Here is a 27,634-nt window from a genome sequence, read left to right on the forward strand (position 1 = left end):
TCTGACTGTTCTACAGAGATTTACAGTTGGGTTCATTATCTGTGTGAGATAAACGCAGATTTATGCAACTGTTCATCCACCTGTTCACAGTTATCTAAGATTATTATATCCTGTGTAGATCAGTGTTCTTATTTCATATATCAACCAATACATCAGTTATCAACCAATATCGGATATTGGCTGATATATTGATATCAGCTTTTTTTTAGCCCCCAATATCACTATCGGTATCAGCTCCAAAATTCCCATATCAGTCAGGCTCTGGTCTGGACTAGGACAGTGGTCTCCAACCTGTTTTTACTCCTGATCCCATTTTAACATCACAAATTTCTGGCGACAACAGACATTCAAAATGGAGACTTTCTTTTTTTCCTAAAATTAATTAGTTTTTGATCATGCAATAGTTTGCTATACTATGTTGCAAATAAACGTTAATTTTAAATGACATTTAGTCTATATAAAATCTATTATTGTGGACAGAGGCAGTAAATCCAGGTGTAGATTAAAGGTCAGGATCTGTCCAGTCAGTCCAGCTGGGATTTACAAGGAGGACAATTAATACTGAACAAACAAGAACTGAAACTATGAATTATGAAAGAGCTGCAGCATCTGAAACTGACCACAGTGAACATGTGACACAAACAGAAGCACAGTGCTGCAGTTTCAGACTCAGTGTTTGTCATGTGTTTTATGGATTGGGATTGTCTCTGTCAACTCACCATAGATTTTTTCAGACTGATCTCATGAAAACACATTGTGACGCCAGTTTATTGCATTTGGCATGCTATACGTACGCATTTTCATCCTTATTTAACACCATTTGATGGTGTGTCAATGCGCTAGCCGCTAACCCTAACCGCTAATCGTGCTAGTCACTTACCCTAAATCTAAGCGCTAATTGTGCTAATGGTGTGCTATTTTATGTGGCGTAACAATACACGCTGAAAGCTTATGCTTACAGATAACACGCTAATTAAAAGTGGCGTGTTATCTGCACACAATTCATGATATCACATTGTATTTTTTATTAGTAAGTTTAATTTTTATCAATTACTAGAAATTTCAGGTGACCCCATTTGAATTCCAGGTGACCCCACATGGGGTCCTGACCCCAAGGTTGAAAAACACTGGACCAGGAGGATGATAGACGATAATAAACAGCAGAGGCGGGAGTGGTTTATGGACTGGGTTGGATAGGCTGAAACTAAGACTTTCAAATGAGTTTATGTTCAACATTATTATGAAATAATAAATGATCTTCATGAGGTTCTAATCAATAATATTCCATAAATACATTTACAGTCAGGTTACAGTGAGGATGGAGGAGGTTCACTTCTATATTTGTCAAACTGTGTTTTCATCTGCTGGAAGTCAGAGTTCCTTCTGGAAAACTCATTGATTGAACTAGTTTTATTGAGCTGATTTCCAAATAGTTCAGGTAGAAAAATTACATGGGATCAGAAATATAAGCTTTTATTTGTCCCACCAGGGGAAACTCCAGGTTACAGCAGCAAAGCACAAAAAGCACAAGAGCAGAAGAAAAATAAATAAAGACAAATCCAAAAAGCTATTTATACTATTTACACTATTTACAGTTGTCAAAAAAGCTATTCATACTATTTATACTATTTATACATTTATACTATTTCCAGTTGTGTGTCTGTTGATCATGATACAACAGGGATGTGGTTTATCGCCCAGAGTATCAGGATAATCCTTTCATTTGTGCATCAGTCTAATGTGGATCAGGACTCAGGTCCAGGTCCAGGGTTCTGGACAGGTTGCAGTCCAGTTCACATAAGGCTGATATCAGAAATGATGCCGCTGCTGGTCCTTTGCGTCGCACCGTGTCGATCACATCTGCAGCCTTATGGGCTCGGCCTTTCGTTTTTACACACTCATACTCTCTGTCATTAATAAACATCTGGTGTAAAAGTCGGTCCAACAGCTGGTTCAGAACAGGATCCGTCACACGATCCACAAATTCAGGCCGAACCGAAGACAACGTCTGCTGTGGTGAGATGTTCCGCTGAGTCCTCAGTCCACCTCCTCCAGTTAAAGCAGGATCTGGAAGTGACCACACTGGGTTCAGTTCACAGTCAGACCTGTGCAATCAGCTGAGTTCAGACTGAAACAGGAGAGAACAGGGGTGGTTTATGGGTGAAAGTCGACTGTGACATCACTGTCACCAAGTTTCTGTGGTTAAACTCACAGGGTGTTTCTACATAGTTGATTTTCAGAAAATGTAAAAAGATGTTCCCACCACTTCAACAAACAGATCACACAGTGTCATCTAACTCCTGTGACTGATCAGCTGACTGATGTTCCACTGTTTCCGTCAAGTCCACAAGTTATACCGCATTTATTGTTCAAGTAAAGGAAGTTAGTAAAGTTTATGCACATAGCCCTTGCTATTCTGCTACAGCCGTCCTGGATCAAAACACTTAAAGCAGATCCAGTCAATGTCAAGACTGTGAAGATGTGGACTGACGAGGCTGTAGCAGAACTGCACGGCTGTTTGGAGGCATTTATTAAAGGTGCAGTCTGTGAATTCTGTTCATTCTACAACTGACACACACATGAAGGAATCCTGTTCATTTCAGTCCTGATCTCAGTGACAGTAGTATTCCAGACAGAAGATTCACATTTAAAGCTCAGCGTCAGCCCCAAATGATGGTTATGATGTCATTGTGTGTTTTGGTCTGAGGCTCCGCCCACCACCTGTCTGCCAATCACAGAGTCAGTACCTCAGTTCATCCAGGTTGGCAGTTCCACTGAGCTGCAGCTGAACATTTATGAGCACAAATGTGTGACCTGAAGAAACCCAGAAGGACTAAAGGGATTATTCCAACGACGACAAAGAGACAAAGAGAGAAAAGAAACAAGGATCTGGAGGAGAAGAATGAGAAACAGACGACTGAAAGAGGAGAAGAATGAGAAACAGACCACTGAAAGAGGAGAAGAATGAGAAACAGACCACTGAAAGAGGAGAAGAATTAGAAACAGACGACTGAAAGAGGAGAAGAATGAGAAACAGACGACTGAAAGAGGAGAAGAATGAGAAACAGACGACTGAAAGAGGAGAAGAATTAGAAACAGACGACTGAAAGAGGAGAAGAATTAGAAACAGACGACTGAAAGAGGAGAAGAATGAGAAACAGACGACTGAAAGAGGAGAAGAATTAGAAACAGACGACTGAAAGAGAAGAAGAATTAGAAGACCGCCGCCGACTCTGCCTTAGTCTGACCACCGTAAGAATCACTGAGACCACCGTCTGCACCCGGTCCCAGGCTGTGGTCTCTTCTCCTGGTCCTGGTGAACAGACCTGGTCCTGCTGTAGGACTGGTCTCTGTCCATGGTATCTTCTTGTAGTTCAGTGTTTTCTGTGGAAGTGACCTCTGCATATAATCCAAAAGGGGGGGGGGGGGGGGGGGGGGGGTGTCTGTGGTTCGGTCGACTCGGCTCAGTATTCCTGCAGACCGTTTCCATTCCAGGATACTACAGACTTTACAGTACCTGGTCGTCATAGCGATGCGGTGCGTTACTTCTGTGTCGTCTGTTCAGAGTTGCTGATAAACTCACTTGTTGCGTGTTGTCTCGTCTGAATTTTTACATCGGCCACCAAAGACTGAATCTCCTGGACCAACCGTGGTGTAGTTTTGGGCTGTTGTCATGTGGATTAATGTACCGACATATTTACTGTCAACTTCTGCATCTATTTTTGTAAAACAGCGGGTCACAGAGACGACTGTCTGCGGTCTCTGTTCACCAGAGCCTGTGCTGTTGTGGCGTTCCACCAGGTTTGGGAACAGCCCATCCAGAGGCCTGGCTGTATGACTGGAGCTCAAAGCGTCCTCCACCATAACCAGTGCCCGGAGACGTTGTTCAGGTGATAGACGTGGCATGATGCCGTTCACTGGACTAACAATGGAGGCCTTTTTTGGGCCTTTACATAGGCCTTCCAAACCAACCCTCAGATGGTGCACAGACCCACTGAGTATTGTTCAATGTGTATTTGGTCCACTTTAGCAAAGAGACCAACCCATGTGTAATGAACCGTGACAACAGGACAGCTCCTCATTATCTGAACGACCCCAGCGCTAAGGCATCAAAAAATACACCATGAATAATTACAACCCCCTAAAGTAGAAATATGCAGACATTTACACCTCAAAGTTTCTGTTGACTGTCAGTACACTGATGTAGAATCAGTCTGGGGTGATTTTTTGTATAAATTTCTGGTGTGGTGGACAGGATTAGTGGAAACACTAGTAGTAGACACTCATACTGGATCTGTCAGCCCCTAGTCTGGGGGGAGGAGCGGAGGATACCACACTGTACAGTATCTGAATGGGACTGCAGTACCAGTTTGGGCCACAAACCTACATACGACACCTTTAATGCAGATGAAACTGGTTTTGATGGCAGTGGTGCTGTTTTTTTTTTTTTTTTTTGGTCTGATGCTGCAGGACTAAGTCTTACCAGTCAGATCTACTTCATGCCTCCAGACCTCGGCGTTTCCTTGGTGTCGGATCGTTAAAGTCACTCGTTCTGCGTTTGTTGGAAGACGGATCTCAAACATCGTGTGATAATTTGGTCCAAAGTTCAGGTCAAACTTGCTTGCCTGCAAATCAGCAGAAGATTCATAGTTTTAATCATCTCCAAAGTGACTTAAAGGTGCAGTTGAATGAAGACTCGGCTCACCTCCGGCTGTATCAGTTCAGCTTCAGGACAGTCCACACAGTATTTTTCTTTGGTTATGAGGTCACATGTGGCAGGTACACTGATGTATACGGCATTCTGTTCAATTTCTTTTACCTTAAGAAAAATCAAAATATTTTTACAAGTAACAGACACAGCAAAGGGCGTCTCAGCTCTTTTCAATTTAACGATTCACAAATAAATCATCCCTTGCAAATTATTTCACTTATTTACAAATTAGACACAGGGTAAAGAACATCGGTTTAGTTCAAATACACAACACATGTTACTAACATGTTATTACACGATAACACATACTCTACTTCTAAATGTGTCTTCTGGATTGGAGAATTTTCAGTCAGTTATGAACTTACATAAGCCTTTACATCTTTGACTGGGACATTGATTGGCAGTAGTAGCATCTCTAGTTTCTGTCTCTGTGTTCTTGGGTTTGGTGGTGTGAGGAACAGCAGAACTTGGCCACTGACTGATCTGATGTACTGATAAAAGCCTCTGAAAGCCTCCCAGACGAGGCCAAACAGGGACAGATGTTGGACGTTGATGACCACATGAGTGTCTGTGATCTCCAGAGGTTCAGTGAACTCCATTCCATCATCAGTGATGTGGACCACAGACAGCAGGCTGTTAGAGCGTTGACCTGTAAAAACACACAGCCTTCAGTTTTCATTCACACCCTCATCACAGTGTGTGTGAACCAAGGTTATAATAGTTTTGGATTTTTTTTTTTTTAACTTATTTTTTATTAAAGTTTTCTTGAACTATTACAGTGGAAAGGTGAAGCACATACACACTGTTGAGTATTCAACCTTGCGATGAATCATCATGTCCTTGATGTCTGGTAGTAGAAGACATGGTGATGGCGTCCTCTTCCTGCCTTCTATAATTTGTTCATTTTTCCCACTTGTTATCCAGTTGGGACTCTTGCGGTCTCAGTTTGTGTCAGTCTCTCTTTAACATAGATCTCCTCCACAGTGCACGTCCACTGGTCCATGGTCAGGGCTGTTAGTTTGGACCACAATCTTGTGATGGACTTTTTACTTGCAGATAATATTTTTAATTAGGTACTGATCCTCTTTTCGTACTACCTCACCCGTCAAAACTCCAAAGTACAGTACCTTACAAGATTTGGGTATTTCACATCCTATTATTTTTTAAAGGTCTGCCATATTTTGTCCCAATACGGTTTTCTCTTTTGGCAAGTCCAAAATATATGCGTATGGTCTACATCTATGAGTCCGCATGATCTCCAGCACGGTTGCTGGATTGGTACCACTCCCCTCCTGATTTCAGGAGTAATGAAATATCGGATTAAATTTTTCCATTTGAATTCTCTCCATGTCCTGGAGTTAGTGGATGTGCACAGCGTTTCACACATGGTAGACCATTCCTCTTCAGTTATTTCTTCCCCAAGCTCTGTTTCCCACTTCTGTTTGATACAAAGAGAGGAACTATTTCTACATGAAGTTTTGGATTTTTAATCATAGTTTTATTTAGTTTTGACTTTTTTTTCTCTAATTCAGTCAGTTTTAATTAGTTTTTAGAGCAGGTTTGATAGTTTTTATTAGCTGTCGTTTTTTCTGAATGCTTAGTTTTAGTATTCGTTTCAGTTTTTTCATATATATTATCTTCCATCCTATTCCAAGAAATAAGTGAGGTAACCCTGGACATTTTATTTGGGGGTGGGGTTAGGGCGGCTCTGACTGAACAGAGACACAAACACATGGACAGTACCATGTATAAATTCCCTATAGCAGGTTGGAGGGGGTAGTGTAGGTGGGGGTGCAATCCATACCAAGGTTCTAATAGTTTTGGATTTTTCATTCTAGTTTAGTTTTATTTAGTTTTGACTTTTTTTTTCTCTAATTCAGTTCGTTTTAATTCATTTTTAGAGCAGGTTTGATAGTTTTTATTAGTTTTCGTTCTTTTCTAAATGTTTAGTTGTAGTTTAGTTGTAGTTCAGTCGTCTCTTTTCTCTTCTTCTCTGTGGTCGTATTCAAATAAATCCCAGACAGGACTCTGCTGCTTTCTCCCAACTTTAGTCTCCATGTTTCCAGGTAGAGTGGGGACCAGAAGACGACTGGAAACCACAAGTGAACACAAGTGACGGACCCTTAAATATCATATGATGTTACTAGCTAAAATTACTAGAGCAAAATAAATGGATTTCGTATCAATCCGACATTGATAAAGACGAAAATGAAGGGAACTTTATCCATAATTTTTATCCGTTTTAGTTAGTTTTGTAAACACACAATACAGTTTCTGTTAGTTATGCTTTTTTTTTTTATAGTTTTCATTTATTTCAGTTAACGAAAATGTTTTTACAATTCTAGTTTTCATCATCTCATTAGTTTTTGTTAACGATAATAGCCTTGATCCATACACGTCACTTATGTGAAAACGAAACTGAAACTTTCCATACTTTCACCCTTGGCCTCCTGACTTCTGTACCTCTCTTTTACCGCTGATCTTAGACAAAATTTTCACGTTCTATCCTATATCAACATTGACAAAGATGAAAACGATGGGAATTTTATCCATAATTTTTATACAGTTTTAGTTAGTTTTGTAAACACACAATACAGTTTCAGTTAGTTATCGTTTTTTTCTTTTAATTTGAGTTTTTATTTCTTTCAGTTAACGAAAATGTTTTTACAATTTTAGTTTTCGTCATTTTGTTCGTTTTCGTTCACGATAATAACCTTGGTGTGAACAGATGAATCTGAGGATGGAGTTGGTTCATGTGTGTGATGAACACGTCCTCTCTCAGACGTCGGCAGGATCACGGTTCAGCTGTTGAACTTTCTTACCGTGCTTGGTCTCACAGTGTGGGAGGCGGAGCTGCCAAACGGCGTTCTCAGGACACTCCATACTGAACAGCGGCCCTGCAGGCGTCCTGCCAGCTGACTGGAGGAGGAGCTCATCCCATTGGACGGTCCCGTACATCAGCCCCGCCTCCCGAGCCACAACAAACACCAATCCAGTCCGAGTACAACGGAAGGCACCTGAATGAGGACAGCTGAACCTGGGAGACACAGAGCGGTCCTGTTACTGTCCTCTGTCCATGCTGAGGATGCAGGTTTCATGTCCAGTGGAAGTCAAGTGTGTCCTAGTGGAGAGTCTTCAGTCAGTCACCAACGCTGTCTTTGTCTCAACATTCAACATCAAAAACAAGACTCTGCTTAACCCTTTACTCTGATCATTAACTGTGGTTTTAGCTCCGAGTCCTGCTGAAACCATGACAACACAAACAATCTTCATCAGGCCTTTTACTTCATGTACAATTTGCAGATAAAGTGTAGGTGCTACTCGGAAACTGGATAGCCGTGATCCATGACATTTTTGAGATGGAAACACTCACATTTTCTTTACGACTTGAACAGGAGAAATTTAAAAATTGTTGGGTGCCTTGGATTACATATATAACCTCAGAAAACCGGACTTTGACTGAACGTAGAAGATGGGACTAACTCTCTCCCCTCAAGGTTTGTTTTTTTGTTTATGTGTTTTCTTTTTCTGTGCTACTCTTATGTTCATGGTTGACTTTTGTACTTGAATATCCTAATACTAAATGTACATGTGCACTGTTAGGCTCTTTTTTTTCTCCTTTCTTCTTTCTTTGTATTATGACTATGAATGCTGCCTTGTGTGTATACATATAAATTCATTTATGCACCCCCCCACCCCCCCTTTTTTTTTTCTTTTTTCAGTGTGTTTCAGTGTGGTTGGATAAATGTACAGGCTTGTTAATATCATTTTTACTATCCACTTTTTACATACTTATTTAATTTACTTATACTATCCTTTTCTTTTTTTTTCTCTCTCTCCTTTTAATGATCATTATTGACATCCTTTTTTTTCTTCTTTAAAAAAAGAGAACAGTGTACTTTGGATAATTGATGTCATGTATAATATCTTATAAGATCGTTCGGAATAAACATGTGAATTTTAAAAAAAGTGTAGTTGCTGCGGTGCCTTTAAAGTCAGAGGAACAAACTGCATTTGTGGACATAATGTGAATGAGCAGCTGCTGCAGGATGAACACTATAAACATGCATGAGTGGTGAAAGCATAAACACTGAAAGAGTGAAACTGGTACCTGTATGAAATGAGTCCAGACTCAGCTGATAGTTCAGGTGTGAACTCCTAGAATTGACAAAAGTCCAGTTACTTTAATATTCCTTGAATATTACATATTACATTTAACATAAACAGCAGATTTGTCTTTTCTACTTCATGTTTAACTCTTGAATGTTTGTCTTTATGCACTTGTTTGTCTTTCACATGTTGCTGCTGTAAACACTGCAGTTTCCCCATGATGGGACCACTGAAGTCAGATCTTATCTTATTAGTTCTGTTCACATTAGGGCTGCACGATTTTGGCAAAAAATAAAATCCCGATTTTTTTCCCTCTAAAAACTCAATTTTCCATTTCGAATTCGATTTTTGGGTAAAACTAAGTCAGCATGTCATTTTTGTGAGCAGCCCGCAATGCAAGCCACTGCTCCGACCTCAAATCTGTGACGGTATCATGTGATGGGCCCACAGAAGTTTATTTTTTTTTTATTTTTTTTCATTAAATCTTTATCGAATGAAGTAGAGTATACAAACAATGTATACAACAAGAAAATAACATAAGTTTGCCAGGGGGAATACACTACAATACAATGTCCAAATCAGAACAAATACTGATGGTTTTTAGAGCCTTTTGTTTCCAGATTTATCGAACAGCTTTGAATAAAGTTCAACATCTTTCAAAAAATAATATTTTGTTTTATGTAACAGAACTTACATTTATGAATGAAAAATTTAGCAGGTAAGAGAAATAAATAAATTATATATATATATATATTTTTTTTTTTTTTTTTTTTTTTTTTTTTCCCCTTTTTGGGGTATATGGGTGATACCAATGTAAGTCAGTGACAGGCATCAGTCATGCATGTGTGCGTGGACCAGGTAATATGAGAGATCCACATGTGGTTCTATTTAAATATGAGTGATCCACATGTGGTTCTATTTAAATATGAGAGATCCACATGTGGTTCTATTTAAATATGAGTGATCCACATGTGGTTCTGTTTAAATATGAGTGATCCACATGTGGTTCTGTTTAAATATGAGTGATCCACATGTGGTTCTATTTAAATATGAGTGATCCACATGTGGTTCTATTTAAATATGAGTGATCCACATGTGGTTCTGTTTAAATATGAGTGATCCACATGTGGTTCTGTTTAAATATGAGTGATCCACATGTGGTTCTGTTTAAATATGAGTGATCCACATGTGGTTCTGTTTAAATATGAGTGATCCACATGTGGTTCTGTTTAAATATGAGTGATCCTCATGTGGTTCTATTTAAATATGAGTGATCCTCATGTGGTTCTGTTTAAATATGAGTGATCCACATGTGGTTCTGTTTAAATATGAGTGATCCTCATGTGGTTCTATTTAAATATGAGTGATCCTCATGTGGTTCTGTTTAAATATGAGTGATCCACATGTGGTTCTGTTTAAATATGAGTGATCCTCATGTGGTTCTGTTTAAATATGAGTGATCCACATGTGGTTCTGTTTAAATATGAGAGATCCTCATGTGGTTCTGTTTAAATATGAGTGATCCACATGTGGTTCTGTTTAAATATGAGTGATCCTCATGTGGTTCTGTTTAAATATGAGTGATCCACATGTGGTTCTGTTTAAATATGAGTGATCCCCATGTGGTTCTATTTAAATATGAGTGATCCTCATGTGGTTCTGTTTAAATATGAGTGATCCACATGTGGTTCTATTTAAATATGAGTGATCCTCATGTAGTTCTATTTAAATATGAGTGATCCTCATGTGGTTCTGTTTAAATATGAGTGATCCACATGTGGTTCTATTTAAATATGAGTGATCCTCATGTAGTTCTATTTAAATATGAGTGATCCACATGTGGTTCTGTTTAAATATGAGTGATCCACATGTGGTTCTGTTTAAATATGAGTGATCCACATGTGGTTCTGTTTAAACTGGTGGATCCATGCGAGGAACAGACCGACCCAGGACACACTGGAGGGATTCTATCCTGGAGCTGGTGGATGTGTGTGGGCAGTGGGCTGTGTGGGCTCCTCTGCTGAGGCTGATGACCCTGCGACCTGGACCCAGTTCGGAAGAAGACAGTATGGTACGGATCCAGGACAGTGGAAGATGAGTGATCCACATACAGTTATATTTCAATTGTGGGATCCGTGAAACCACGGTTTACATTGGTATCACTACTGCGGGTTCATTAACAGATTTAAAATCCGGTCATTACACAGACTTCTGTGAAAGACTGCTGTCACAGATAGGAGGAGGAGCCTACGGTAGCTTGCGGGCGCGCGGTCCAGCACGAAAGAGATTAAATCGATTTGATGATTTCCCTTTTTTAAAAATCATCCTAATTAAAAAATCTGATTTTGATTTAAAATCGATTAATCGTGCAGCCCTAGTTCACATGTACTATTTGGTCCTGGTTCATGGCTTGACTGTGATTGGTCCCAGTGGTTGTCATTTCTCTGGGTGTACCTCCCAGTTGGACGCTCCAGCCTGAGCCTCTGTGCAGACCAGCTGCTGCTTCTGTGGATCTGCAGGATTCATGCCAGGGTCTGGGTCCACACAGACCTCTGCCACGTCCTCACACACCTTCAGGTCTGAGACTGATGTGGATGGATCTGGTGGGTGATGAGAACCAGCAGACGTTAAACTGACATGTGGACATTCTTCAGCCCAGTGGCTCCAGACACAAACAGAACATGAAACATCATCATCCACTGACATTATTACCTCCATCAGGACATACTGTGATCACTTTGTTTGTTTGTTTGTTTGTTTGTTTGTTCTCATCTTCAGTGTAAAACTCTTCCACCCATCTTTCCCAGATCTTCCCCACAGATAGGCCTAGGCCCTGGGACCAACCCAGTCCATTTTGGTCCCAGTAGGACAAAGTTCAAGGTCACAGCAAGGTCACAACATCTACAGTTTTCCATCTGTCATCACTGAGACATTTTACAAAATTCATAAAAAAATTCCAAACGACTCCGATTCTCCTCCAGTTGGATCCACCTGTAGCTTAGAACAGTCTCTTGTATGTGGAACTAAATTGTCCACATCCACTGTGGAATTTGGACCCTGTGGACATTTACACTGAACATTGGAAATCCCATTTCCCACACATTTGAAATTAGAGCTCAACTAATACTGATCGGAATTGAATATAATTGGACAGACACATGACTGGGACCAAGCTGCAACTTTGTATGAAATATCGTTCCGCTCCATTTCTCTTCTGTTACGCTCTGTTGACTTCTGTTATTTTTTCATTACCATGTTTGACCACAATTTTTCTGCTGTATGAAAAAACCTTGAAACTGTTGAATTTAAACAGAAATAGTCGATCCACACATGCACACTGTTCGGGGTGCTTGGCGGAGGTTTGCGTTCTCTGAACACTTGTTTCATTCATGTGATTTGTTTTTGTAAAGTTCACTTCCATCGTCCCTGCAGAAAAATGTCCCGTCTGCATTAATCCAAGTCCAACGAGGAGCAGTGGGGACATCCAGGGACCGACTCCACATCTAAACCAGAACCTCAGTCAAGGACACTGAGAGGAGAGTTAACCTAGCATAGGTTTTTGATGGTGGGGAAAACCAAATGAGCTAAAGAAACCTGCACAGCATGAGGAGAACATGCAAATCCAGAGACAGGCCCTGGTCCAACTGGGTCTGATATTGACCAGCTCATCTGTGCACCAGGCCTCCAAACCAACACCTTTGAGTTCAGTTCAATTAGAACCTGTTCCTGTACTCCAGTGTTTTTCAACCTTGGGGTCTGGACCCCACCTGGGGTTGTCTGGAATTCAAATGGGTTCACCTGAAATTTCTAGAAAATGATAAAAAAAAAGAAAAAAAAAAAGAAAAACAAAAACTTACTAATAAAAAATATATGGTGAGTTGACAGAGACAATCACAATCGATCAAAGACATGACGAACTCTAAAGCTGAAACTGCAGAGCTGTGGTTCTGTTTCTGTGTCAAATGTTCACTGTGGTCAGTTTCAGATGCTGCAGCTCTTTCATAATTCATAGTTTCAGTTCTTGTTTGTTCAGTATTAATTGTCCTCCTTGTAAATCACAGCTGGACTGACTGGACAGATCCTGAGCCTTTGTGCAGTAATCTACACCTGGATTTACTGCCTCCGTCCACAATAATAGACATTATATAGACTAAATATCCTCTAAAATTAACATGTATTTGCAACATAGTACAGCATGATCAAAAACAAATAAATTTTAGCAAAAAAAAAAAAAAGTCTCTACTTCGAATGTGTGGGGTCGCCAGAAATTTGTGATGTTAAAATGGGGTCACAAGGCAAAAAAGGTTGGAAACCACTGCTGTACTCACATTGTTGGTGTCTGTCAGCTGTAGTTCTATTCGGTCCATCACTATAGAAATAAACACAAACACAGCGGTTATCTGGGCTGTTTTACACACAGTGGAACTAAAGACTCCAAAACATCTGACCATCTCAAACTGGACTTGGGAGTTCAGCTATGTTTAAACCAGTGGTTCACAGTCTTTTTTCTGTTGCAGGTTCTGTTCAGTGTTGTGTTAAACTTTCTTTGGTAGATTACCCTCATTATTTTAATCTGTCAAAATGATGGACAGCCTTTAGAGTTTTCTGTCATTTAAAAAAAAATCTGTCAATGACAGAATATTTTCGGTTAACGTGACCTCTGTTGCACATGTTTCTTTTCCAGTCAAATCCTTGTCTATTCTCCAAACCTAAACTCTTTGTCTAGTCTAGTGGCAGATCACCATGGCAGTAGATCTGTCTGTTGTCCGTCCCTAAAATGAGTCCAGGGTGCTCCAACACTAAAACATTAGTTCCACCTGCTACATGTTCTAACCTGAAGGGGAAAAAAATAAACACCCAGGAGTGAACCCATGCCCTTCTGACAAGCCTTCACGCCTCCCCTAGGGGGCCTGCCCCGCAGTTTGAGAAACACTGGTGTAAACTGACATGAAACAGGAAGTAGTAAGGATTAGTGGTGGAATTAATTAATCAAATATTAGAATCAAACATGAATGAAGTGACATCAGTCCCATTAGTTCCCATTTAAGACATCTGTCAATCGACCATGAGATGACTCTCCATTAGTCAGTGTCAGCTGTAAAATAAAGGTCTACAATAGTTTGTAAAGGTCGTAGTAGTGACGGTACCTTTTCTCTGCAGGTCCAGGTTCAGTGTCAGAGTGTAGAGGAGGGTCTTTGGACTGGTCACTCTTCATAGACCCACAGCTGGACTCTGCAGACTCTGATGCGTCCTCGTCTTCATCCAAACAATCGCTAAATGGGACTCCAGTTAATATGTCCAATGCTCGTCGATGATCAAAGAGCCTGGTAAGATAATATATACACCGTTGTGTTTTAATGCATGGCCTTGGCGTGTCCTTCCTTATTGTTGTCTGTTGCCATTACCCTGAAATCCCCCTTACACCTGATCCACATCATATCCACCTTTAATCTGGATTAAACTTCAGATGGCTCATGGATGCAGTGTTGTCTGTTCTTCAGGATAAAACTGTTTTCTACTCAAACTCACTGTATCATCTATTATGCTAGTCCAGGGGTTTGCAACCTGTGGCTCCAGGGCCACATGTGGCTCTTCAGCACCTCTCTACGGCTCCTCTGGTCAAAAAACATAAGGAACATTTTGAAATGAACAGAATGAGTCATTACTTTTTAACATTATTAAAGGCCTAAATCTATTCTAACTTTGTCTGTTTGCAAAAATGCACAGGCTTTACATGGAATAAAATAGATTTTTTGCAACATAAAAAGCAAAATGGATTATTTTCTTGCCAAATTCAATACAAGATGCTCAATTTGCATTTGTTCTTAGTTTGTAAGTATGCCACTACACATGAAAGTTGTGCTTTTTCTCCATTACACAACATAAATATGTTTTGGAATAGTGAAATAGTGTCCATCATTTAAAAAACTGTACAAATCTTGAATGTTTTCTTTCTTGTAGTTGTATAATTTCATACATGCACCAGACATTGCATTATTGTAATGGAAATACAAAGTTAAAAAGCAAACTAATCACAACTAGGCTACAGCAGAGCAGTCACCTCATGGTAAAATGGAGATGGGTTTAAATATTTTTTTCATGACTCCAGTCAGATTTCTTTCTGTTTTTTTCAAGACAAAAATAGCTCTTTAGTTTGTTTAGGTTGCCGACCCCTGTGCTAGTCAATTCTGAGCCGGTACGCAGCCTTAGATCCTCGGGGGGGCGGAGGGCTCCTGGCTGTTCCAAAGTCCAGGTTTAAATGGAAATGCGACCGCGCCTTTTCCATCAGGGCCCCTCGACTTTGGAACAGCCTGCCCCAGGAGATAAGGCTGCGGAATCAGTGTCATCTTTTAAATCCCTTCTTAAAACGCATTTTTATAGACTTGCCTTCATGTGATGTTGTGTCTTTTTTAATTACCTCCGCCAAGGAGGTTCTATTTTTGCCAGCATTGGTTTGTCTGTCTGTCCATGTGCAAGATAACTCAGAAAGTTATGGATGGATTTGGATGAAAATTTTGCGAAATGTTGATACTGGCACAAGGAAAAAATGATTACATTTTGGTGGTGATGGGGGGGGCACCAATCTGTCTTGGCGGAGGTCTGAGCTCTCCGAGTGCTTTGCTAGTTTATATGTAGTAACTTTTCTTTTTAGGGTGGTCATTGACAGTGGTTTCAGAGCGGTAACTAACCCTAACCTCTTAACTGTTGTAAACGATTGTAAAACATAATAGTTGAATTTACATCCATAAATAATGTTAGCTAAGGTTTAGGAAAAGATGAAGGTTTGGGCTAAAAACAGCTCCTTTCACATCATTAATGTTTTACATTTGAAAGGTTTTGCACTTTCTTTGTACTGTGTGATTTAATATAATGGTATAAAACACTCATGTATAAAAAGCATTTGTCTTAACTGTGCTTTTGAGTAGTTCAATTGTGTTAGTCATTAAAACTTTTGACCTGATGATATGTTTAGTTTGAATCCAGCCTTTCAAACATGATTACCTCCAACAAGGAGGTTCTGTTTTTGCCAGTGTTGGTTTGTCTGTCTGTCTGTCTGTCTGTCTGTCTGTGTGCAAGATAACTCAAAAAGTTCTGGATGGATTTGGATGAAAATTTCAGGAAATGTTGAAAGGAACAAATTATTAAATTTTGGTGGAGATGGGGGGGGCACTGATCTGCCTTATCGGAGGTCTGTGCTCTCTTTGAGTGCTTTTCTAGTGTTTTTAATGTTTTAATGTTGAATATTCATTTTTACGCTGTTTTGGTTATTCATTTATATTGACATACATGATGTTTTATTGCACTCCTTCATTTCGCATTAATCTGACGCCATCATGTTCTGTTATTTCTGCCCTCTCCACTATGATACATTCAAAGTTAGTCATGTTTTCACGTTGCTGTACTTATCTCTTTTATTGTGTTTGTGCTGTTTGCTGTTTTTTCTGCTTTTTGTGCACTTTGTTTTGTCTGTCAAAGTACTTTGTAAACTCAGTTTTTAAAGGTGCTATATAAATAAAGTTGTTATTATTACCTTCGCCAGGAGGTATTGTGATCACTTTGTGTGTTTGTTTGTTTGTTTGTTCTCATCTTCAGTGTAAAACTCTTCCACCCATCTTTCCCAGATCTTCCCCACAGATAGGCCTAGGCCCTGGGACCAACCCAGTACATTTTGGTCCCAGTAGGCCAAAGTTCAAGGTCACAGCAAGGTCACAACATCTACAATTTTCCATCTGTCATCATTGAGACATTTTACAAAATTCATCCGAAATTCCAAACGACTCCGATTCTCCTCCAGTTGGATCCACCTGTAGTTTAGAACAATCTCTTGTATGTGGAACTAAATTGTCCACATCCACTGTGGAATGTGGACTCTGTGGACATTTACACTGAACACTGAAAATCCCATTTACCACACATTTAAAATTAGAACTCAACTAATATTGATGTGAATTGAATAGAATTTGACAGAGACATGGCTGGGACCAAGCTGCAACTTTTTCTGCTGTATGGAACAACCTGGAAACTGTTGAATTTAAAAAGAAATAGTCGATCCACACATGCACACTGTTTGGGGTGCTTGGCGGAGGTTTGCATTCTCTGAACACTTGTTATTATTATTATGATTATCATGATTATTATTATTATTATTATTATTATTAACTAAACATTAATCTTCAATTTTATAACTTTCTTTGCATCAGACCTTGACTAAACATGTAAACTTGACAGAACTCACCAAAGATTCTGTATTCTACAGTCTGGATTGTGCAGAAAATTCTGCATCAACTCCAACGCTGAATAACTCAAGCTGTTTCCACTAAGTTCCAGTTGTCTGAGATGGGAGGGATTGGACTTCAGCGCTGAGACTAGATAAGAACAGCTGATCTCTGACAAACCGCAGTTGAACAGTCTGAAGAAAGAAGAAATGATGCAAATTAAAATTCATGATTAATACAGTCAGATGTGCATCGTCGTGCTGAAATAACCATAGACATCCTGGGAAATATGTCAACTTGATGATGCGTCTGTAAAACTCAGGCACCAGCAGTTAAATCTGAATGATTTAAAACAGGGGTGTCAAACATGCGGCCCAGGGGCCAAAACCAGCCCGCCAAAGGGTCCAATCTGGCCTGCGGGATGAATTTGCAAAGTGGAAGTTAGGTCATCAAACTCAAAAATAATATCATAATAACCTATAAATAATGACAACGCCAATTTTTTTGTCTTTGATTTAGTGCAAAAAACATTAAATCATGAAAATGTTTACATTAACAAACTATCCTTTACCAATAAAATGTGAATATCCTGAACAAATATGAGCAACCCGAAATGTCTAAAGAAAATTCAGTGCAATTTGAACAATATTCTGCCTGTTACTGAATGTTTTGTGTCTTTGTAGATCGGATCTGTAATGCATATGTAGAAATGATAAGTTGAGGCACAATATTGATAAAATTGTACTTCTATTTCTTAACAAATTTCATTTTTTTCAGGTTATTCACATCCTTTTTGTTTGGATGGTTTGTATCCTGGCCCGCAGGATGAATTAGTGAAATACATAAATTATACTGAAGATATTAACAATCAAGGATGTCAAAATAATTTTAGTTCAGTTCCATCTAAAGTGGGTCAGACCAGTAAAATATTATCATAATAAACTATAAATAATGAAAACCACAAATTTTTCTCTTTGTTTTAGTGTAAAAAAAAAAGTAAAATTGCACAAAAATGTTAACATTTACAGACTAGCCTTTTACAAAAAATGTGAAAAACCTGAACAAATATGAACAACCTGAAATGTCTTAAGAGATTTAAGAGTAATTGTACCAATATTCTGTCTGTTATTGAATGTTTTGTGTATTTGTAGATCCACTGTGATCTGTATGTTGTAATGAACATGTAAAAATGAGAAGCTGAGGCCAAATAATGGCATAAATTGTTAAAAATTGCACTTTTTTTCTTAATAAATTTCAATTTGCTCATGGTTTGTTCATGTTTTTCCACATTTTTTTAAAGGATAGTTTGTAGATGTAAAAATGTTTATAATATAATCTTACTTTTTTCACTCTAAAACAGAAATTAGACATACACATTTTAAAAAACTGATATTAATGTACTATCATGTTATTATTTTAATGATCCAGCTCACTCCAGGTCATACTGGGCTTTATATGGCCCCTGAACTAACATGAGTTTGACACTCCTGATTTAAAACACAGAGAATTGTGCAGGATTCTCTAGAAGCACATAAATGTTCACCCGAAACAAAAATGTAACACAACAGCAATGTTCTGTTTATTTAATTCTGTTTGTGCAATGGACAAAAGTCTATTTACACTTTTATCTGGTACATGGGTGTCAAACATGTGTCCCGGGGCCCAAATGCGTCCCACCAAAGGTTCCAATCTGACCCCTGGGATGAATTTACAAAGTGCAAAAATTCCACAGTCCAGGCTGTGGAACTCATTTTAGTTCAGGTTCCACATACAGACCAATCTGATCTACAGTCAAATATCAGAATAATAACCTACAAAAAGTAATGACTCCATATTTTCTTGGTTTGATGTGAAAAAAATATTACACTATAACTGTAAATAATGACAACTTCAATTTTTTGTCTGTTTTTGTGCAAAAAAATATCATTAAATTACGAAAATATTTCATTTACAAACTATCCTGTAACAATAAAATGTGAATAACCTGAACAAATATGAACAACCTGAAATGTCTAAAGAAAGTTCAGCACAATTTTGACAATTTTCTGCCTGTTCCTCAGTGTTTAGTGCAGTGGTTCCCAACCTTTTTTGCCTCATGACCCTATTTTAACATCACAAATTTCAGGCGACCCCAGACATTCAAAACAGAGACATTTTATTTGACTAAAATTTATTTGTTTTTGATTGTGTAATAGTTTGCTAAAATATGCTGCAAATAAATGTTAATTTTAGGCCACATTTAGGCTATATAATGCAAATTTTTATAAGTAAGTTTTAATTTTTTATCAATTACTAGAAATTTCAGGCGACCCCATTTGAATTCCAGGCGACTCCACGTGGGGTCCTGACCCCAAGGTTGAAAATCATTGGTTTAGTGTCTTCGTGGCAGATACTTGAGGGCAACAATAGGGCTGACGAGCCACTGCGGGACCCACAAAAACTGAAGTCAAAGTCCTCATCGAGACTGAAGGACCAACAACAGAGTCTTTGTAGATCTGATCAATAATGTTTGTAAGTTAAGGCAGAATATTGTCAAAATTGCACTTATTTTTCTTAAGAAATTTTATTTTTTTCAGGTTATTCACATCTTTTTTGCTTGGATAGTTTATAGACGGAAGTATTTTCATAATTTAATGGGTTTTTTTGTACTAAAACAGTGGTTCCCAAGCTTTTTTTGGCTCGTGACCCCATTTTAACATCACAAATTTCTGGTGATCAAATCAGACTGAATGTGGAACCTGAAAGAAAATGAGTTTGTGAACCCTGATCTAGATACAGACCATAACAATACATTAATTAGATCCAAGATTGGATCAAATATGCAAATGATGACCTGACCTCAGATCCCGTACTCTACAGTCTGGACTCTGTAGGAAACCACACAGCAGTTTCACCCCTGAATCCAGCAGCTTATTTGCACTTAGTTCCAGCTTCGTCAGATTGGAGGGGTTGGACTTCAGCGCCGAGACGAGAGATGAGCAGCTGAGCTCTGACAAACCACAGTTAGCCAGTCTGAAAGAAAAACAAAACAGTTTTATTAAATGTCCAGCTCAAAATAGAAAAATACATCATGTAAAAACAAAAATGCTGCTTTACATAACAAAATAAAGAGTAATACTTATTGGTGCCTAATTACAATTTTTTAATTCAAAGTAATTCAGCGTTCAAAGACTGAGCCTTTCTAGTAACAGCGACCTTTTCTTTTCTGAAATTAGGTAATAAACACAAGCAAATTTACAATTTTATGGAAATCCACTGACTTATGCATTCAAATAAATTACTTTCAGTTGGTTAAATATGTACAATGTACAATTGTTAATAGGCCTGTAACGGTACACAAAATGTTTGGTTTGGCACGTTTTTGGTTTTCAAAGCCACGGTTCGTTTTTTTTTGTTTGTTTGTTTGTTTGTTTTTCAGTTCAGTATGGGAAGAAAGAAAACCCCTCAAAATGTCTTTAATACATTTATGAATTTTTGAACATTTTCCCCAAAAATTTTTGGAGACAATAGAATATAGAAAAATCGGACCAATGTCCCTGTAGCTTACCGGCCAAATGGTCGGAGCCGACTGGGGGGGTGCGGCCCATAACTAACATAACTAACGCTGGTGTGAAACAAAAGTGAAACTTCACATCCTTTACATGTTATACAGGGACTGGACTGATGGTGGAGGGTCTTCAGTCTGTTCCTTCCAGGTTGTCAGCATATTTGTTTTGTTTTTTTTTTCCTTATATCAGCTGCTATTTCATATTTCGGGTCAATGTGTGCTCCTTCAGTATGTCCATGTGAAACTTGCGCGGATTTAAAGTTCCACATCAAACGACGTCTTTCGTTCCTTCTTCTTTTTCTCCTCATACTGTGCTGTTTCAGTTCAGCTGTGGACTGAACCGAACAGGTGGGACCTGAAACGGTTCGGTTCAGCATGTGGACCGGTACAGGCCTAATTGTTAACAGTGAACTGACCTCAAAGTCTGTATTCTAGAGTCTGGATGCTCCAGAAAATCACACAACAACTTCACTCCTGAATCTTGAAGCTGGTTCCAAGTCAGGTCTAGCCGCCGAAGATGGGAGGGATTGGACTTGAGAGCTGAAGCCAGAGAAGAACAGCTGATCTCTGTCAAACTGCACCATCCCAATCTGAAGAAAGAGAAAAAAAGGATTCCACTGTAGGAGACACTGTTTGACTAATCATCTGTTATACATGTCGGAGCTAGGGCTGTGTATCAGCAACAATCTGCCAATACGATGCAAATCACAATACTAAGATCACAATACAAAACATCGCGATATATCACGATACTGTTAAAAAGGCAATTTTTTACTGGTTTTGGGTTTTTCTTTTTTTAAAGATTTTTTTCCTGGAAGAATTGAATTTCACCCTAAATCTGCACAAATCCTAAACACATTTGTATTTGATCCCAACAGGATCTAATGTTCTATCACCAAATGTTCAAACTGTGTTCAAACTGAAATTCTGTTTTACAGACATTCCAGTTTCAGATCCTGTTCAAATGTTCAGATTCTATTAGTTCACAACTAACATCAGAACAGGATTTTTGTGTAATCCAAACAAAGGAACTACCATCTGCCTCTCAGACAGTAAAAAGTGCTTTTAGGATGCATCAAGTAACCACTATTTAATAAAACAGTGTTAAATTATATTAAATAAGATAAACAGGCTTTTTATGGGCCACCATGATGCTTTGTTTTATTCGCTTAAGTCTTTTATTCCTGTTATAGTATTTTATTTTCTGTTGGACTGTCTTCTCTCTGTAGCACTTTGGGATTCTGCTGAATGAAAAGTGCTTTATAAATGCAATTTATTATTATTATTATTATTATTATTATTATTATTAATAATAATAATAATAATAATAATAATTAATAATAATAATAATAATAATAATAATAATAATACAGAAAACCAAAAAACTAAAATTAATAAATAGCTAAAAATGTAGATACAGTACTTAATACTGTTACAGTACCATGAAATGAAATATTGCGATACACTGCAGAACCCATATTTTCTAACACCCTTAGTTGGAGCTATGCTGTGTTTCAGTTTTTTTTCCATCAATGAGCTGTCAACATACAGAATGCACTCACAGATAACTCAATAAAATAGATTTATAGTTTCATTCACATTATCTTTAGTGAAAATACATCATATTTTTTATATGATAAATACCTGCAAGTGATATTGAGCAATCTGAGCACAACATAGAGAACATCACACATTGTTGAAAAAATCATGTAAAATACGAAGTCCAGAAATATAACATAGATACAAATGTTTATAGATATTTTACATACAGTGGGTATGAATATTAATATTGATATATCTATATCATACTCAATACTGTTTTGTATCAGATAAAAAATGAGGAAACCGAACTGATCAACATTTTGTTCCCTTTCCTCTAATCACTATGTTCACACCAAGGTTCTATTGTTTTGGATTTTTCATTATAGTTTAGTTTTATTTAGTTTTGACCTTTTTTTTTCTCTAACATTAAACATTAAACTATAAAAATACTGACATTTCCAAACTCTCCTGTACCAATAAAATGTGACTAACCTGAACAAATGTGTCCAACCTGAAATGTCTGTATTAAATTCAGTCCAGTTTGAACTCTTTTCTTCCTGTTCCTCAGTGTTTAGTGTCTTTGTAGATCTGATCCAGAATGCACATGGACTAATGAGAAGTGGAGGAAGAAGACTGAGAAAATTGCATTAAATTTTCTGAAGTTCTTTTAATTTAAATTTCAGGGTTTTTTAGGTTTTTTTTTCATAGTTTATAAAAGTATTTTCATAATTTAATGGGTATTTTTGCTCTAAAACACAGACATAAATTGTCAGTTGTCGTTATTTCTAGGTTCTTCTGTTCTTATTTTCCTGGTTGGGTCCACTGCAGATCAAATCAGACTGAATGTGGAACCTGAAAGAACAGGAGTTTGAGAGCCCTGGTGTAACAGAGTACTTATACCCCTTTATGGATAATTTTCTTTTGAGCTGTTTAGGGTTGGGCCAGTCTAAGATTTTTCAAACTGGTTTGATATCACAAAACAAAACGATGCACCAGATTTTACCACAAGGCGTTGAACTCAGCAAAAGAGAAGTGGGATTACTCCAGTCCATCACTGAGTGTTGTGACTCTAGTCCACTAGGTGGCAGTAATGCATCTGTTAAATACTATAGAACAGGGCAGTCAAACTCATTTTAGTTCAGTTCCACATTCAGCTAAATTTGATCTGCAGTGGACCGAACCAGTAAAATAAGAACAGAATAATATAGAAATAATGAAAACTGCAAACTTTTCTTTATGTTTTACAGTGAAAAAAGCAAAATTACATGATGAAAATGTTTACATCTACAAACTATCCTTTCAAATAATGTGAATAACATGAACAAACAGAAAAAAAAATTGTAATTTTAACAATGTAATGCTTTAGTTTATCATTTCCACATGTACATTATAACTTACAGATCACAGTGGATCTACAAATACAACAAAAAATTTAATAACAGGTGGAATATTCTTAAAATTGTACTTACTTCTCTTAAGACATTTCAGGTTGTTCATATTTGTTCAGGTTATTCAGATTTTTTGTAAAATTATACTTTGTTTTAGTGTAAATACATGAAAATATTTACATTTACAAAGAGAAACATTTGGTCCAGGCTGTGGAACTCATTTTAGTGTCGGTTCCACACAAAGACCAATCTGATCTACAGTCAAATAATAACAGCAGAAGAACCCACACAAAAGAATGACTGCAGATTTACTACTGGGTTTGATGGGAAAAAAATAATATTACATTATGTCTGTAAATAATGACAACTTCAAATTTTTTTTCATTGTTTTAGTTCAAAAAATAACGTTAAATTATGAAAATATTTCCATTTCCAAACTCTCCTGTACCAATAAAATGTGAATAACCTGAACAAATGTGTCCAACCTGAAATGTCTGTATTAAATTCAGTCCAGTTTGAACTCTTTTCTTCCTGTTCCTCAGTGTTTAGTGTCTTTGCAGATCTGATCCAGAATGCACACTGCAGTAAGTATTTTCATAATTTAATGGGGCTTTTTGCACTAAAACAGAGACATAAATTTGGAGTAGTCATTATTTACAGATTATTAAGCTATAATTTTTTAATATTTTTTTTTACTAGTCCGGCCCACTTGGGATCAAATCAGGCTGAATGTGGCCCCTGAAAAAAACAAGAGTTTGAGAGCCCTGCTTTAACTGATCCTTTTTTGTTGTTGTGGCTTGGGAAAAGGCCCTACCTTTTGCCAAGCCACAGTTATAAATAAGAATGTGTTCTTTATCTGTCTATCCTGGTTAAATCAAAGTTAAAAAATAAATAAATAAATAAATAAATAAATAAATAAATAAATAAATATATATATATATATATACAGGGTGGGGAAGCAAAATGTACAATATTTTGAGGCAGGGATTGAAAGACAGTGTATGACCAATTAGTTTATTGAAAGTCATGGGAATTTATTTGCCACAAGAAAATGTCCATAATAGAAAATGTTTTTATTCTATGTGTCCTCCTTCTTTCTCAATAACTGCCTTCACACACTTCCTGAAACTTGCGCAAGTGTTCCTCAAATATTGGGGTGACAACTTCTCCCATTCTTCTTTAATCGTATCTTCCAGACTTTCTGGTAATAGTTTTGCTCATAGTCATTCTCTTCTTTCCATTATAAACAGTCTTTATGGACACTCCAACTATTTTTGAAATCTCCTTTGGTGTGACGAGTGCATTCAGCAAATCACACACTCTTTGACGTTTGCTTTCCTGATTACTCATATGGGCAAAAGTTTGTGAAAAGGTATGGATAATAGTGTTAGGTATGATTATGACATCAGTATATGTTTGGGTTCAAAACAACTGACGTAGTGTCTGCTGAGAAAAAACAACTAAATGTTCATTGTAAATTTTGCTTCCCCACCCTGTGTGTGTGTGTGTGTGTGTGTGTGTATATATATATATATATATATATATATATATATATATATATATATATATATATATATATATATATATAAATACACAAGTATTATTAGTAACATAAATTAATATGGTAAACTGATTCATTGTAACCTGATAACAATGAACTGACCTCAGTGTCTGTAATCTACAGAGTGGATTCTGTAGAAAATCGTCCAACATCTTCACTCCTGCATCCTTTATGTCTTCATTTTTTCTTAGATCCAGTTCTATGAGATAGGAGGGATTGGACTTCAGAGCAGAGGCCAGAGAAGAACAGCTGATCCATGACAAACTGCACAAACTCAGCCTGATGAGAGAATAAATGATGGAGATTAAAATATAAGAATGGCAGTTAGATGTACGGTGGCCCAGAGGTGCAAAAGCCCAAAAAATTATCCAGTATGAGAAAAAAAAGACAACAGCCCAAAAAATGATCTACTATAAGAAAAAAAAGACAACAGCCCAAAAAATGATCCACTGTAAGAAAAAAAAGACAACAGCCCAAAAAATGATCCACTGTAAGAAAAAAAAGACAACAGCCCAAAAAAATGATCCACTATAAGAAAAAAAAAAACAACAGCCCAAAAAAATTATCCACTACATATTTTTAAAATAACTTTATTTTTAGCGTACAGACCTCCCCTTCCAGTGGGTTACTCTTGTTAGCATTAGCCACATTAGCTGAAGGCTTTAAAAATTTTTAGCCTATGCTTTTATTTTTTCTGGTGGCCTTAATTTAAAGCAAGAGACCTTTGGGTAAACAGCGCCCCCTTAACTGAAAAGGTGGATGATGATTTTTTTCTTAGAGTGGATCATTTTTTGGGCTGTTCTCTTTTTTTCTTAGAGTGGATCATTTTTTGGGCTGTTCTCTTTTTTTCTTATAGTGGATAATTTTTTGTGCTGTTGCACCTCTGGGCACAGATGTGCTCAGGTTCAAATATGTATACATTTTTAAATACTTAGTTTTTTTTCTAAATTTTAGAGTTTTAAAAGGTTTGAAAAACAGATCAGCTGATGGTTTTTATCTGCACAAGAGAAACAGAAACAGTTTTAACCTCAGTATGCTGTTTGTTGTTTGCTGCTGATGATTAAACTTGAAGAACATGCTTGAATTGTGTGTGTGGTTAAAGCATTTACAGTTAAAATGGAAATATTTAAGAGTTCTTATTTTACAATATCCTAATATACACAGATCTACAGTACCTCAGGTGCATGAAGACTTCATATTGAAGTGGTGATATTGAACTAACCTGAGAATCTGTAGTCTGCAGTCTGGACTCTGCAGAAAACCACACAGATGTTTCACTCCTGAATCCTGCAGATCTTCATTTCCACTCAGTTCCAGTTCTCTTAGATGAGAAGAATTGAACTTTAGAGCCGAGCCCAGAGGAACACAGTCGATCTCTGACAAACAGCACCAGCCCAGTCTGAAGAAATAAATTATACCAATTATTCAACTTCAGTAGACAACGTCCCTCCTATAAATCAGCAACTCACCATCTGTTCAGAACGGACAAAGATTTAAAATATATAAAGTGAGAAAACTTGACATCTAAACTCAACAAGACACTGAATTAAATGGTGTGCATATAAAATAATTCCACTGCATCTGCTAATTAGAGTTGAAGTAGGGATGTAACGATATGAAAATTTCATATCACGGTTATTGTGACCAAAATTATCACGGTTATCATTATTATCGCAGTATGGTTGAAATTGTGCTCAAAATGTTCAAAAAGTACAAATACACACACTGAAAGAATTTAACCAAGTTGTATTTTGTGGATATGATCAGGAGTGTATGTGGACATTGGTTTTTACGCTGCTACTGAAACCTTAAAGTTCTATCTAATCTAATCTGATCTGATCTAATCTGATCTAATCCAGATATTGTTCAGATAAAATAATTATCTGAACTGAATTTTGACATCCATCCATCCATCCACCCGTTCGTCCGTCCATCCATCCATCCACCCGTTCGTCCATCCGTCCATCCGTCCATCCATCCATCCTTCCACCCACCCACCAATCCATCTATCCTATAAGGTATAATGCTCAGTTCAGCTCTACCAAAGATAGACTGAATCACAAAATACATTTTCGGATGAAGATATTCAATGGGAACCAGTATAATATGAGTTTTATATCTGTACTTTACTGTCACTGCAACTTTCACATCATATTAATCTGAGAAAAGACTAAACATGCCACCTGACCGAAGAGTGTGTAGTTTACAAAGTGGACTCTGCAGAAAATCACACAGCAGCTTCACTCCGGAACCCTTCAAATCTCTGTTCCCACCCAGGTTCAAGTGTCTCAGGTGGCTAGGATTGGACTTCAGTGCCCAGACCAGACAGCTGATGTCCGACAACCCACAACACCACAACCTGCAAAGGAAAAAAAAAAACTATTATAATGTAGAAAACGATTTCCAGAGTAAGTACTACTGTCCTGCATGTTTTAGATGTTTCCCTTTTCCAGTCCACCTGATGGTCGTTATCAGGCTTCTGCAGAGCTGGATCATAGGCTGATCATTTGAATCAGGTGTGTTGGAAGAGGGAAACATCTAAAACAAGCAGGATAGTAG

At 37.6% G+C, this 27,634-nt stretch overlaps 1 protein-coding gene across 1 annotated transcript; it reads right to left on the bottom strand.

The window, feature by feature from the left end:
• Positions 1-1,457: 1,457 nt before the first annotated feature.
• LOC115411461 (NACHT, LRR and PYD domains-containing protein 1-like) lies at positions 1,458-26,983 on the bottom strand. Its single transcript, XM_030123595.1, has 15 exons — positions 26,965-26,983; positions 26,298-26,474; positions 25,178-25,354; positions 21,001-21,174; positions 19,876-20,049; positions 17,058-17,231; positions 13,969-14,145; positions 13,150-13,190; positions 11,276-11,421; positions 8,823-8,869; positions 7,534-7,748; positions 5,077-5,360; positions 4,706-4,819; positions 4,484-4,625; positions 1,458-2,067 (listed from the first exon to the last, which is right to left on the bottom strand). Exons 1-15 carry the CDS (start codon positions 26,979-26,981, stop codon positions 1,736-1,738), a joined length of 2,391 nt encoding a protein of 796 aa, XP_029979455.1. The 5' UTR covers positions 26,982-26,983; the 3' UTR covers positions 1,458-1,735.
• Between the last annotated feature and the right edge of the window lie 651 nt (positions 26,984-27,634).

This window comes from Sphaeramia orbicularis, chromosome 20 (genome assembly GCF_902148855.1).
Source record: "Sphaeramia orbicularis chromosome 20, fSphaOr1.1, whole genome shotgun sequence".
Classification (NCBI taxonomy): domain Eukaryota; kingdom Metazoa; phylum Chordata; class Actinopteri; order Kurtiformes; family Apogonidae; genus Sphaeramia; species Sphaeramia orbicularis.